This window comes from Sporothrix brasiliensis (genome assembly GCF_000820605.1).
Source record: "Sporothrix brasiliensis 5110 chromosome Unknown Cont18, whole genome shotgun sequence".
Classification (NCBI taxonomy): domain Eukaryota; kingdom Fungi; phylum Ascomycota; class Sordariomycetes; order Ophiostomatales; family Ophiostomataceae; genus Sporothrix; species Sporothrix brasiliensis.
Genome location: NW_024467137.1, coordinates 669,280 through 684,035, shown reverse-complemented (window position 1 = coordinate 684,035; position 14,756 = coordinate 669,280). Strand labels below are relative to the sequence as shown.

At 60.9% G+C, this 14,756-nt stretch overlaps 4 protein-coding genes across 4 annotated transcripts; all 4 read left to right on the top strand.

Moving 5' to 3' along the window:
* Window positions 1-898: 898 nt before the first annotated feature.
* SPBR_01511 (cation/H+ exchanger) lies at window positions 899-2,785 on the top strand (the record flags this gene model as incomplete). The annotated part of the gene is made up of 1 exon (XM_040759821.1): window positions 899-2,785. The coding sequence occupies one exon, from the start codon at window positions 899-901 to the stop codon at window positions 2,783-2,785; it is 1,887 nt and encodes a 628-aa protein (XP_040619183.1).
* Window positions 2,786-4,000: 1,215 nt separating this feature from the next.
* Window positions 4,001-7,813, top strand: SPBR_01231 (uncharacterized protein; the record flags this gene model as incomplete). Its single annotated transcript, XM_040759542.1, has 3 exons — window positions 4,001-5,700; window positions 5,892-7,146; window positions 7,286-7,813. 3 exons carry the CDS (start codon window positions 4,001-4,003, stop codon window positions 7,811-7,813), a joined length of 3,483 nt encoding a protein of 1,160 aa, XP_040619182.1.
* A 303-nt stretch (window positions 7,814-8,116) lies between these two features.
* On the top strand, window positions 8,117-9,749 carry SPBR_01606 (uncharacterized protein; the record flags this gene model as incomplete). The annotated part of the gene is made up of 2 exons (XM_040759916.1): window positions 8,117-8,230; window positions 8,343-9,749. 2 exons carry the CDS (start codon window positions 8,117-8,119, stop codon window positions 9,747-9,749), a joined length of 1,521 nt encoding a protein of 506 aa, XP_040619181.1.
* A 726-nt stretch (window positions 9,750-10,475) lies between these two features.
* SPBR_09086 (RTA1 like protein) lies at window positions 10,476-11,470 on the top strand (the record flags this gene model as incomplete). Its single annotated transcript, XM_040767212.1, has 2 exons — window positions 10,476-10,644; window positions 10,710-11,470. 2 exons carry the CDS (start codon window positions 10,476-10,478, stop codon window positions 11,468-11,470), a joined length of 930 nt encoding a protein of 309 aa, XP_040619180.1.
* Window positions 11,471-14,756: the final 3,286 nt, after the last annotated feature.

Genomic DNA, 14,756 nt, shown 5'->3' with positions numbered 1-14,756 from the left:
TGCTAATTACAGCGCTGTCAAGTAAGACGACCAGTCCATGACTCGGTTCGGGGGCTTTTCTGACACGAAATACAGCCCCATCACAACGGCTACCCGCACGTGCCCATCGTCACGATTTCAACGAGGGCGCGTGTCTGCAGCTGGTGGCCGGCCACGCCCGACACCTGGAGTGGCCGGGCGCGCACGGCGCGGTGTTGCCACCGTGGCGGGTCTGCAGCACGCGGACCGGCGGCCGTACCGCCTGCGCCCCGGCGCCGCGCCCCCGCGCCTGTGTTTTGCCACAATGACCTAAACGGCGCCAATGTGCTGGTCGACCGGAGACGCTGAACATGACGGACATCTGTCGACGGGGAGTGCGCCGGTTCAGCTGTCCTGCCCAAGTTTGAGGGGTCGAGGCGTGGGGTTGACGTAGGTGAGGGAGTTTCCGTAGGGCAGTTGAGAGTTGGGCAGTTAGGGCGTAATACGAGGCCGGGGCTGTGTCATGCAACAATGTGTAAAATCGGTACTTTTGCGCCACTACCACCGCCCTTTCGATTGGGCGCTCTTGGCGATGGCTGTGATGGCGGCCATTTGTCGAGAGCCGCCGGTGACGAACTTGCCACGCTGCTAGTCTTTGGAATCGGCATCTTGGCCTTTGTTCCGTATGGTGTTAGTCACCGTAGTCCGGTTAGTCGCGCTGTTTGGTCGATCTTGGTGCGATCTTGGTCGGTCTTGGTCGGTCTTGGCCTTGGACTGGCCGGTCTTGGTGTCTCGGCAGCTCCTGGTACGACGCCCTACGCACTCGCACGAAAGCCGATCGTATATAATATATACAGAGGGGTGTCGACAACGTCTCGTCCTTTCTTTTCTTCTTTCGTTCTTCCCAATGCATCCCGGTTCTGCGTCACGATTGCCCAACATGACCGACATGTCGACCATTGTGGCTGCCTCGCCCGCCCCGGCCGCCTCGCTTCCCTACCACGAGCCGTCGATGCCCGCCATCCTCGTGCAGACATCCTTCTTGCTGCTCCTCCACGTCGCCAACTGGGCGCTCGATCGCCTGATCTACTGCGGCCTCGTCGGCCAGATCCTCGTGGGCATCGCCTGGGGCACGCCCGGCGCCAAGCTGCTGTCCACCGAGGCCGAGGACACCTTTGTGCAGCTGGGCTACCTCGGCCTGCTGCTCATCGTCTTCGAGGGCGGCCTGTCGACGTCGCTGCCCGCCATGCGCGCCAACCTGTTCCGGTCCGCCAGCGTCGCCGCCACGGGCATCGCCGCCCCGATTGCGCTCTCGTTTGTGCTGGCCCCGATGACCGGCGCGACGTACCTGGCCTGCTTTGCGGCCGGCGCCGCGCTGTGCTCGACCAGCCTGGGCACGACGTTTACCGTCATTCGCGCGTGCGGGCTCGGCCCCACGCGCCTCGGCGTCGTCCTGACCAGCGCGGCCATGCTCGACGACGTCGTCGGCCTGGTCATGGTGCAGGTGATTGCCAATCTGGGGTCGGGCGGCGGCGACAGCGACGGCGGCGGGCTGTCGGCCCTCACCGTCGTCCGCCCCATCCTCGTGTCCATTGCCTTTGCCACCGTGTCCATTGCGGCGTGCTGGTGGCTGGCGCCCCGTCTGCGGTACGTCCTCCGGCGAAAGCTTGCAGCACAGCGCTGGGCCCGGCCGGGCACGCTCGTGGGCCGTGTCCTGCGCGCCAAGGCCACCAAGCTGGTCCTGGCCACGGCCTTCTTCGTCGGCCTGGCCACGGCCGCCACCTACGCCGGCACGTCCAACCTGTTTGCCGCCTACATTGCCGGCGCCGTGCTGGGATGGTGGGATTCGTTGGAGGTGGCGGGCGAGGGCGAAGGAGAGGGCGCGGCAGCGGCCGACCCGCCCCGCGTGACCACGGCCGCCCTCTTCGACGAGTACTTCCACCCGGCCCTGCGCTGGATCCTGCAGCCCTACTTCTTTGCGTCCGTCGGCTTCTCCATCCCCATCCGCCACATGTTTGCGGGCTCCATTGTGTGGAAGGGCCTTGTCTACGGCGTGCTGATGGGCCTCGCCAAGTTGATCTGTGGCGTGTGGCTGGTGCGCATGCCGCAGACCCTGCGTCTGTCCGGCGTGCCTGTGCCGCGCAGTGTGCAGCGTCTGTGGTCGACGGTGAAGCGGAGGCAAGTGGTGAAGAAGGAGACGGACACCGAGCCGGAGAAGGTGAAGTCGAACGGCAGGGCGACAAAGACCGTAGCGGCCCCCGGGACCTTGCCGACGCCGGCGACGGCAGCAACACCAGACACACCAGAGAACAAAGGCAATGAGCCTGCTGCGAGCGGCGTCGATGCCGACATGACCGATGCTGACACGGCCGCGTCCTCCCAGCCGTCCGAGGCGCTGTCGCGATGCCCATCGCCCCCTCGCGGCGCAGAGACCGAGACAGAGACAGACGCAGTTCGCACCCTCGCCGCCACCTCCCCACATGCCACGCCAGCCGCGCCCACGCCCTACTCGCTCTACCCGGCCGCCATTCTGGGCCTGGCCATGGTCCCGCGCGGCGAGATTGGCTTCTTGATTTCGTCGGTGGCGTCCACCAACGGCATCTTTATGACCAATGCCGACAGACAGGCGTCGTCGTCGTCCTCCTCCTCCTCCTCCTCCTCCTCCTCTCGCCAGTCCGACATCTTTCTCATCGTCACATGGGCCATTGTGCTGTGCACCGTCTTTGGGCCGCTGTCCGTCGGTCTGCTTGTCCGCCGCGTGAAGCGGCTGTCTGAGCGCCAGGACAATACGGCAAGGAGCCCGCTGGGCGTATGGGGTGTTCAATAGTGGATACGCTAGATAGATACAATGACAATACGGCATAATACGACAGATAGACAAAAATGGACAAAAATACAAACAACATGAATCAATGTCTGACCACACGTCCTTGACAACACGTCCTACGCCTGCTTGTGCACCGCCTGTACTACGTCTGCCAGGTGCTCGAGAACCAATACAAACGCAAGGACAACGCAGGATGGTATGCAGTGCAGACGGTAAAGTCGGCGAGTTCTATTACAGTGTACCATACAACACGGAGCAATGCATGCCCCGACTCGGGTTGCTTTCTCGGACATGAATGCAGGCCGACCGGCCGACTGTTCAACACGAGTTCCCGTGGGGCGGTCTTTGTCTATTTGATATTGGGCCATTCTGCCACCAGAACAACAGGTCACTCGAGGAACATGGGGAATCTTTGGCACTTTCACCCTTGCAGGCAGCAGATCAGAGGAGGTCAGGGCAAAGGAGAATGTACGAGAATCTGTCCGCTTGACGCTGGAAGCAGCCCCGGGCCGTTCTCTTTGGAACTTTTCCTGGTTCCCTCATTTGTACAACATGCTCCGTACAGCCACTCTTCATCGGTCCAATGGCCCCTTATTGGTTAGAAAAGCTCCTCACTTACCTCTCTTTACCTCTCTTCTTACGAGACAAGAGTTTCGACTGTCGGGGGTCAGCCTTATTTAGGGGCCGGCCCAGCGACCTTGGTGGCCCCACAGCGGATCGGCACTAATCATCAGGGCCCTGGCAGCCTGGAACTTTTTTACGCTATCTAATTGGTCCGTCGTGTAAGTCGTTACAGTGGGCTGTCAACAACTGCAAAACGTCGTCATGGCCGTCTCCATCTCTCCTTTGTGTAGAAGGGACTCGTCTGGTAACATAAGGAGCACGCAGTTTGCGTGAATTCGAGGACCCAAAGTAGGCCGTGCGTTTGGACGAGCAACAACCTAACCGACCGGCGAGTTTCGCCAGAGTCCGTTCTGCTGCTGCAACGGTCGACAACAGACAATCAGACCAGACAATCAGACCCGGCGAGATCTGTCACGTCCGTCAAGTCCATAGGACTGTTTCCTGCCGAGTCCGTGTCATGTCCCTTATTAAAGATGCCAAAATGGCCTCGTCCAACACTCTTGTTGTTTTCACGACTCTGGCTGACAGAAATTTCGACTCTCGACATTTCTCGACTCTTTCACATTTCTCGACATCTCGTCCCTCTACATAATGGCCGACACCACCGACCATACCGACACGGCCGTGGACGAAAAGGGTGTCGGCACACCCGTCCACAGCGACCACAACAGTGATCCTGGCGTGGCGGAAAAGACAGTCGACATCGAGGCTTCTGCTGCTGCCTCAACCTCCCCCACCGACAACGCCGCGTACCCGTCCGGCTTCAAGCTGGTCGTGCTCCTCAGCGCCGTCATGGTCGACGTCTTTCTGGTGGCCCTCGACCAGACGATTGTGGGCACGGCCATCCCCAAGATCACCGACGAGTTCCACGGCCTCAGCGACGTGTCGTGGTACGCGGCGGCCTACTTTATGACCTTTGGCGCGGCCCAGGCGTCGGCCGGCAAGGTCTACAAGTACTACAACCTCAAGTGGAGCTTTCTGGCCTCGATGCTGCTGTTCGAGGCCGGCAGCCTCGTGTGCGCCGTGGCGCCCAGCTCCAAGGCCCTGGTCGTGGGCCGCGCGCTGGCCGGCCTGGGCGGCGCCGGCCTGTCCGTGGGCGGCACGAGCATCGTGGCCCTGGCGGTGCCGCCCGTGCAGCGGCCGCTGATGATGGGCGTCGTGGGGGCGACGTATGCGGTGGCGGCGGTGCTGGGCCCGCTGGTGGGCGGCGCCTTCACCGCCAGCGTCTCGTGGCGGTGGTGCTTCTACCTGAACCTGCCGCTGGGCGGCGCGGCGGCCGTCGCCGTGCTGGTCTTCTTGGACGCGTCTTCGCAGCCGCCAGACGCCGCACGGGCGGCCACCACCGGGCGGCAGAGGCTGCTGCACCTCGACCCCGTGGGCATCGCGCTGGCCATGGGCGCCATCACGTCGCTCATTCTGGCGCTGCAGTACGGCGGCAACACGCACCCGTGGCGCAGCAGCGTCGTCGTCGGCCTGCTCGTGGGCTTCGTGCTGCTGGCGGCCGCGCTGGTCGCGTGGGAGGCCTGGCTCGGCGAGTACGCCATGCTGCTGCCGCGGCTGTTCCGGCAGCGCTCGCTCTGGGCCACGGCGCTGTTCCAGTTTTTCTTCATGGGCGCCTACGTCGTCCTGCTCTACTACCTGCCGCTCTACTTCCAGAGCATCCGCGGCGCCAGCCCCATCCGCTCCGGCGTCGACAACCTGCCGCTCGTCGTCACCGCCACCGTCTTTGCCGTCGTCGGCGGCGCCGTAGTCGCCCAGACGGGCCGCGCCCAGCAGGTCATGCTGGCCGGCGCCGCGCTCGCGACCGTCGGCATCGGCCTCATCTACTCGTGGGACCAGTCCACGTCCACGGCCCGCTGGGTCGGCTACCAGCTCTTCACCGGCGCCGCCATGGCTTTCGCCATCATGCACGGCCTCAGCATCGCCCAGGCCCACGTCGCCGCCGACGACATCCCCGCCGTCACCGCCAACCTGCTCGTCTGCCAGACCGTCGGCGGCGCCTTCAGCACCTCCATCGGCCAGGCCGCGTTCGTCAACCGCCTGCTCGCCGTGCTGCCGTCCACCGCGCCCCGCGTCGACCCCCGCCTCGTCATCGTGACCGGCGCCTCTGAGCTGCGCAACGTGTTTGCCGCCGACGTGCTGCCCGGCGTCCTCGACGCCTACATGGCCGCGCTCAAAGCCGCCTTTGCCGTCGGCATCGGCTTCTGCGGCGTGGCCGTGCTGTGTTCGCTGGCCATTCCCACGAAGCGCCTCCCCAAGGCGGCCGGGGACGCAGCAATGGCGGCCGTGGCGTAGGCGGTGATGCGTGGGTGGAGTGGTCCGGGTTGTGGATGTGTCTCGCCTGGATGGCTATCTTCGTCTCTTCTTTCCAGTCTCCTTTGACCATCTCTCGTCTGTCTGGATGCATATTCATAGATTCACAGTATCGTAGTCATAACATAGTATTAATATACAGTCAATATACAGCCATACAGCCATACAGCCATATAGCCACGTACCTACGCCGCATCCACGGGGATGTCGCGCACATACCGCTCTATGCGCGCATACGTGTCCTGTTCCACCTTGCGAGCCTCGGCCGCATTGCCCGCCGCATCCAATGCCTTTTGCAGCAGCCACATCTCGCGCAAGACCTGCGGGTCGTGGGCGCCGTCCGACAGCGTGCGGAGGTCGATGACGGTGCGGATCTGCTCGACGGGGTTCATGGGCGCGTCATGCGTGTTGTGTGCGTCGCGTGTGTCGGCCACGCCAGAAGGACGGAGAATGTCGGCAAGCAGCTTGTTGGTCGTCGGCTGGCTGCTGCTCTTCTGCGCGTCAATGTCCAAGAGGGTGCGCAGCACACAGGCCACGTTGCCCAGGTGGACGTTTGGCGTCTGCGCAAGCTGTCCGTTCTCGTCGGCGGGCGACGGCCCACGGACATCGACATTGGCCGCGACGGACGCGGTGGCGGGAACGGCCTGCAGGATCTTGGCCGTCGTCAGGCCGGCGAGCATGCGGAGCAGCAGGGTGGTGTCGCCGCGGAAGCTGGCGGCCGCGTCGTGGAAGATTTCGTTGCCGTGGGCGCGCAGGGCGGCCACGCTGCTGGCGTGCAGGCGCGCAAAGTCGGACGGTTGCGGTGGCGGTACGGGCAGGTCCTCGGACACAACACGGCGCTCGTTGGGCACGCGCCCGGCGTCAACGGTGCGGAACCAATGCGAGAGGGCGCCGATCATGGCGACGGGCGGGCCGATGGAGCAGTTTTCCCACAGGATGCAGCAGTAGAGGCTGAAGAGGCTGGGGTCGTAGTGGGCAAACAAAATCTCGGCGTTGAGGGTCCAGGCTTGGGCCAGCAAGGTGCGGATGAGGTCATGAGGGCCGTGAGGGCCGTCGGCGCCGTCAGGGGAGGACGACGCCGACGACGCCGCCGCCGCAGATGCCGTCACGCCCCGCAGACTGTGCAGCAGCGCCAGCAGGGGATGCCCGCCGGCCAGCTCGGGCTTGCTGCCCACCAGCGCAATGACGTGCGCCAGCAGCATCTGGAAGAGCCGGACCTGGCCCAGGGACACGATGTGGTGCATAATTTCCAGCAGGTTCCAGACGAGCGCGGGCGCCTCCAGCATCAGCAGCATGTCTTCGACGAGCAAAAAAGCCTTGCGGGCGGTCCGGCCGGCCAGGTCGCCGCGGCCGCGCTCCAGCAGGTCCATGGCCAGTTTGAAGACGAAGCTGATTTCTTTGGCCTTGGCCGGACGGGGTGGAACGTAGCCGGTGGGGGTGGGGGGAGGTCGTAGTTGTGGATGTTGGCGAGGAAGAGGACGACGACGACGACGACGACGACGACGGTGCCACGCCCTCAAAGTAAGCACCACTCCACGTCTTGATGGACGTCAACAGCAGCAGCGTCAGCGTGTCCTCGGGGCCCAATGCGGGCAGGCCGGGGATCGACAAGTAGCCGTTGTCGATGCCCTTTTGGACGTGTCCGGCTCTCCCGGCTCTCCCGAGTCTCTCGACCTGCCCGACGCTCTGTACCGACTGGACAGCCAGCCTTCGTCGGGCATTCTTCTGGAAGCCCCATTTGGCAAATCTCTTCTTGTACATCTGGACCCTGCCGGCCGTCGACAGTCAGTAGACGGCACACACGCGCGCACCCCTCCAAGTCTCCACTTACGTCGCCGCAAAGTTGTGCTCCCGCTCCATGTACTGCATGACGTGCCGCAGTTTCCGCCGTTCGCGAACGTACAGCCGCTCGATCTCGGGGAACGCGGCCGCCCACTCGGCATCGCTGTGATGGAGAGACGGCGGGTGTTCAGACTGGTGTTGGACGACGGCCGCCGACGCCGTGTCTGTGATGGACCGGCCATTGGGCCGCGGAGCCAATATTTGTGCTTTCATGGGTGTCTTGACATGCGCGTGGGCGGTGATGTGTGAGGAGAGAGGAGGAGGTGCGAACGAAGCAGACAAATGCGCTGCCCATGGTGAAGGAAACATTGCTTACAAACGCTGTCGACACGGCTTTACAGCGGGATCCTGCCAAGGTCTTGGCGGGATTTGGCAGGAATAGCGCTGGACCACAGCCTACGCACCACTAAAGAGTCGCGAACGCCGCCAATGCGAGTCATGCGCAACGCTCTTTGCTTCGGTTTCCCTGCTGAACCCGAGCGCCGCGCCGCCTCACTTTCTCGCTCTCGCTCGTTCCGAGGTCACCGATTTACACAACGCCACCCTCGCACAATGCAAGGATCGTCACCACAGACGACTGCCGCCTCGCCGGCGTCACATACCCGAAAGCGCCGCCACTTTAAGAGCCGTCTCGGCTGTGCCATTTGCAAGCGACGCAAGATCAAAGTAGGTCGTCTCGGTGTTGTTCAGATCTTCTTGGTGTTTTCATGACTTCGTCGTAGCTTCGTCATGTCGTCTTGAGGCCCCTTGACATCTTCTGACCACGACGCCACCACAGTGCGATGAGTCTCGGCCGGGATGCGCCAACTGCGCAAAGCATGGCGTCGACTGTGACTTTCTGAACGAGCCGGCGGCGGTGCCGAGCCGGTCCAATGCCGCGTCGCCAGATGCACCGCCGGCTTCGCACTCGTATCTACGTTCACATTTCCGTCCACAGCCACGTCCATCCGTCGCAACACCACGGGGCACTGCTCCAACCTGCACAACTCACGCCAACGACGACCTCACACCCGCACAGGTCCCCCTGCAGCTCGCCCACCTCGAGATGCTGCACAACTTTGCCACGTCGACGGCCCTCACGCTGTCGCCGGACCCCGTGCTGCGCACCATCTGGCGCCTCAACGCGCCGCGCGAAGGGTTTCGGCCGGGGCACGGCTTTGTCCTGCGCAGCATCTTTGCGCTGTCGGCGCTGCACATGGCCGTGTTTGCGACGGACCCGGCGGCCAAGCAGCAGCATCTCGCGCGCGCGCGCGCCGAGCACGGCATTGCGCTTCGGGACACGGCGGCGGCGCTGCGGCACGCGTCCGCCAGCAACTGCTCGGCCGTGTTCATCTCGGCGACCCTGACGTTTCTGTATGCCTGGGCGTGTCCACGGCAGCCGGGCGACATCTTTTTGGTGTCTCCGTCGACGACGACAGCCCCCACCACCTCCCACCCCAGCCAGCCCGCCGACTGGGTCTTTTTCCTGCGCGGCATCCGCACCATTACCGACGCCTGGTCGGCCGAGCTGCTGCGTGGGCCCTTTGGCACCATGATGCGGCTCGGCTGGGAGAGCACGCACTTTACAAAGATGAGCGCGTACCGGCAACGCGGTGGGTGGGACGAGCGCGACGGCGGCAGCGACGTCGGCGCTGGCCAGGCCGCGCTCGTGGCGTCGCCGGCGTGGCAGGCCACGGCCGAGCACGCCCAGTTTCTGTGCCTACGGCGCACCGTCGCGCGCGCCGCGGCCGCCGACGAGGAGCCCATCTACCAGAAATCCATTGACAGTCTGGAGTTTGGATTTGCCTGCACCTACCGGTCCATGGGGACGTTTCACGCGGCGGCGACAGCTGCGACGACTACGGCGACTACGCCATCGACGCCGTCGGCCATGTCGAATGCGGCCCAGGTCGACGGCCGCCCACCCGGCGCCGCTGCATTGGCCGGCGCCGCCTTGACGTCCGGCGTCTACTACTGGCTCTACTGCATGGACGACGACTTCCTGGACCTCATCATGCGGCGTCGGCCGCTGGCGCTCGTCGTGTTTGCCCACTTTGTCGTGCTGCTGCGCGTGCTGAGCAGCTGCTGGTGGATGCAGGGGTGGACGACCCACTTGATGCAGGAGATTTGGGGGCTGCTGGACGAGGACCATCGGCTGTGGATCTGCTGGCCGATTGAGGAGCTGGGATGGCGACCGAGTGTGTGAGGAGGACGAAGAGCGAGTGGGTGACGGGTGCAGTGAGGAGCTTGCGTGGACGCGGAGAGGCCAGGCAACGTCATTCTCGTGATTGTGATAGGCCAGCCTGCCGGCAATGAGAAGATACGTGGCAGACGGAGTGCCGAGGGGCACGAAACAGGCTGGCTGCAAAGGCCGTGGGCTGCAAAGGTATGGAGTCGCCAGGGGAGACAACTCCGCCCGTTGAGACCAACCAGGTACAACGCGCGCAACGGCAGATGTAGAGACCCCATTAAACTGAACTGGGCTAGGCACCAGCAATAGATGAGAACAAAAAGAAATAAAGTAAAAGGGGGGAATGAGAAGGGAAATCACAAATAGAATCCTGCCTGTACGCCATCTCGTTTCGCGGCAAGCAGGTATCTGTGGAGGCGCTCGGGTTACAGTGGGGATGTTCTCGGATTGTGCTCGGGTTGGGTGCTCTAGTGGATTTTTCTCGGCTTGCCAGGGCTACACGACCTTTCTCGGGTTCGTCCAATCGACTAACACCATTCGTACGCTCTTATTGACAGTGGCCATCCATCGTATCTTCTTCTCTTCCTATAAGAACAACCATCTTCGTCCTCTTGTTAAAATGGCCTTCGATGCCGTGCTAGACATGCGAGAGACACCATCTCCGGCCGTGCTTTGTGACCTCCATCGCCATTCGAGCATCACCATCGCATCGCCAGCACGCTTCCACAAAGCCCACCCAAGATGCCTTCCATCGAAACTCACAACGGCTACCCCCTGTGGCACTACATCCCCAACCGCCCGGCAGCCATTGTCTTTGTCGTCTTGTTTGCCTTGATGACGGCTCTTCATGGCATCCGCATGGTCCGCCACCGCATGTGGTTCTGCATCCCCTTTGTTACTGGCGGTGTCTGTAAGTCGTGCAGGCGGAGGCAGCTGGACAGGTGCCAGGGTTCGTGACTACTGACCTGTCCCCAGTCGAGACCATCGGCTACCTCGGCCGCGTCCTGGCCTACGACCACACCGGCGAGCTCATCCCCTACGTCCTGCAGTCTGTCTTTTTGCTGCTGGCCCCCGTCTTCTTTGCCGCCACGCTCTACATGGTCCTGGGCCGCGTCGTCCTGTACACCCTGACCACCGTCAACGACGCCGCCCACGCGCACCACTCGGTCCACGCCGTCGTCGCCGCCTCGTCCCTGTCGCTGCTGCCGCCGCGCTGGACCACCCGCGTCTTCGTGGCGGCCGACGTGGTCAGCTTCTTCATCCAGGCCGGCGGCGCCGGCATTCTCGTGCAGGCCCGCTCGGCCTCGTCCTCCAAGACCGGCCAGACCGTCATTGTCGGCGGTCTCGTCTTCCAGCTCGTCTCCTTTGCCGTCTTTGTCCTGTCCGCCCTTGTGTTTGACGTCCGCAGCCGCAGCCGCAAACGCCGGCAGGGCGCCAGCAGCAGCCCCGCGGCCCGCAACATCCTGGCCATGCTCTACGCCACCTCGCTGCTCGTCATGCTGCGCAACGTCGTCCGCGCCGCCGAGTACGCAGCCGGCCAGGACAGCTATCTGCTGGCGCATGAGTGGGTCATTTACGTGCTGGACGGCGCGCCCATGCTGGCTGTCATGGCCGTCTTTGCCGCGGGCTACCCGGCGGCCCTGCAGCACGGCCAGCGCGGGATGCAGCCGGTGGCCACGCGGGCAAGCGACGATGTCGAGCTGGCCGGCGGGCGCAAGTCGAACAATCGGACGTAGGGTGTATGCATGGGGCGATGGTGGATGTGGAGAGGACGCGTGCGATGTTAGTTCGACTGCGTTTGCATGATACACTGGATGATCGTAGTTATAAACGTCAGACGTTGGCTTCGTTTGTGTATTGTCAAGATTGACGAAAAGACGACACATTGAGATACGACACCATATGCGATTGTGGATAATGTGAAAAAGTGGTATTGTTTCTTTATTATGATGAGATTTTCTTAAATTGTATTTTAAAAATAAAAATAAATAAATATAAATATAAATAAGAAATTTAGTTAAAGAAAATGGAAATTGAATGAAGACCTTTTATATATTTACCATTCTTCTCTCTTTTTTTTTTAAAAAAAAAAGACGCGAATTAAATTTTTCGAAATTCTCTTATTTAAAGATTACAACGTTTGGTATGCCCTTAGAAAATGGTATTTGTTGGCGTTGTCTCGTATGGACGTTCTCAAAGTTAATGTAAACGACACTACGACATTCACGACACTCACGACGTTCAAACATGTCATCACGTTTGTGTAAGCCTCCGGCCACAAGGGTTTGCGTAGCGAAAGACTTCGCCATGAACATAGGCATGGTTACGACATGCATGGCAAGAAAAGAGTACTTGGGTAGCTTCTATGTCCGGGTCTGCATGGGTCCTGCTTGTACCAATGTTTCACTGTTTGTTTGCCTGACGTTGAACGTTGTCGCTACACCAGTCCGCAGGTTGTTTTCAGCTACGAACCCCAAAGATTACGATACATTCTGGTTCCGGCAACGACGTCGCTTCTGTTCCACTGCAAGCTCTTCCGTTGAGCTGCCATACGTCTCCTTCTCTGATCCTCAAGAGGTCTGAATTTTTCTACATCAACTGAAACCCCAAGAAAGCTTAAGACACGGTATGGATTGCACATTTCGGTAGTCATATCGTTTAGTCGTTTGTGGTTAGGCCGAGGTCAAAGTTGGTCTGTCGCAGGACGATATGGAATGTACTCCGTACGCGGGCCGGGGAGCAGACAGCAGACAGAGACAGCAGACAGAGACAGCAGACAGAGACAGCAGACAGAGACAGCAGACAGAGACAGCAGACAGAGACAGCAGACAGAGACAGCAGACAGAGACAGCAGACAGAGACAGCAGACAGAGACAGCAGACAGAGACAGCAGACAGAGACAGCAGACAGAGACAGCAGACAGAGACAGCAGACAGAGACAGCAGACAGAGACAGCAGACAGAGACAGCAGACAGAGACAGCAGACAGAGACAGCAGACAGAGACATGGACAGAGACGCAGCGGGACTTTGCGGACAAGCATTCGTACTTTTGGCGGGTGTGTCTTGGCGGTGCCTAATCTGGGGCAGACGTGCTGGGCAAGCGCAGAAAAACGCAGGAAGAATGGAGGGAGAGGGATCGACAGGTTCGAAAGAAAAAAGAAAAAAAAGAAAAGAAAAAAAACCTAAAAAAGAAAACAAAAAAGAAAACCAAAGAAAACCGAAAGACTTCATAATTCGTCACTGTTGGCGTCACGTGTGTCTCGTATTGTAGTGAAACTTGCATCCACTTAGCAATTGTTCCTCGTCCTTCCGGTAGAGAGATGAATGCTCACCTTACCTTGCCTTGCTCACCTCGTCCCAAGAGCTTCCTCCAGTCTGCTCCTCCCCGCCGAGACTGCCATCACAAATCCTCACCATCGCGAGGCGATGACGAGCGCATTATCCGGCGCCAACGCACCGGGCAAGACAGGGATTCAATGCACTCTCAGTGGATAGGACTGTGCAGACAAAGAGCTGCAAGAGCTGCACGAGCTGCACGAACTGCACCTTGGCTGCACAAGACGTGTTTTCGTGTGCTGTTTTCGTTCTCTCGTGCATTCCTGTACTTTGCACAGAATAGGCCGTGGCCCGCTGGCTGCGTCGCGTGATTGGCTGGCGCCAGCGCAAATGAGCACACTTCTAGGCGCTTACCCACAGGCGGGTGCTGGTTGTGTCGTTCGTCGACCATTTTTAGGTTTGGGACAGGGGGCGCTGTACAGGTACTTGGCAGCGACGTGTCCCCAAGTACCACCAACGACTCGCACACGCCAATTTCCGACGCGTTTTGGTGCCGTTTCATGTTGAGAGTACTTGGCCACTAGCTCCGTTGAGGTAGCATCCCTGCCTCCTGCCACCCTCACGCCGTTTCGATAGCGCCGTTTGTCTTTTTGTCCCCCTTTCCTAGGTCTCGTGCGCCGCTATTGGCCCAGCGACTGCTCTGGCGTCGTTTTGGCGTCCATTTTCGTTGACTTCTTTACCTTTTCGGCGGACTCTGGGGGCTGTTCATTTCCCGTGCATCCTCGCGTCGTTCAACGATCAGCTTGCCAGCTTGCCTCACCCGTTCTCCATCGTCTTTTTCGACGATTGCCTGTCGCATGTCACCTTTTCAGATTTTCACTGCCACGCGCCAATAGCGGGCGATCCTATGCTGTTCCATCCAGGTCCCGTCGAGCCTGTCTCCTTTTGGGTTGTGCCTATCGCTCCGTTTGCAGTCTGTGCGTGCTGTGAGTGTTGGCGTGTTCAGTGATACAGCGCCCCCTTTCGCTAAGGCTTTGGTGAACCCCCTGAAAGTCCCCCCCCCCAATCCCCGTTGCAACCCCCTGTTTCTGACGCTCCCTTACTCCGCCATGCGCACACACGTTCGTGGTTGAAGAGTGCCTCGACGTGACGCCTGTATTGCATTCAAGCGACGTCCAATGCCTTGAATTGGGTTGGCATTCGGCCGTCTGAGCTTGTCGGACCACCAGCACGTCCAAAACGACAAAACGCCCCCTTCGCCTCGTGTCCTGGAATGCCGCACGCTTTTGCCCTTGCTCCTGAATGCGTCGCACATACGACGTCCAGACTACGAAGTAATACGGCTCCCTTTGGTGGTCCTCATGCTCTGCAAAGGCTCCCCCTACCTCCGTAAATGCACGCACTTTGTTGGCACCCCTGTCCGACTGCGACCGACTTAGCTGTCTGGCGTGAATGGCGCACGGAATACGGAGTATTAACGCGGACTCTCTGCCCGCCGTGTCTGCTGTGATTGCCAGCCCCAGCCCGTCACAGATTGATCCCGTTCGCTGCTGCCCGCCTGGTCCACGTCCTGGAAAGTCGCCCCACTTCCTGCCAGCGCGCCATTCCCCTGCCACCAATCACAGCCCACAATCCTCCTCCGCTCCTTCCCCTGTTCTCTCCTCTCTTCTTCGTTCCTCGTTTTTCTTCGCCCCTTGTTCTGGCACAGGCAGACAGGCTGCCCACCACTTGCCCACAGCGTCCAC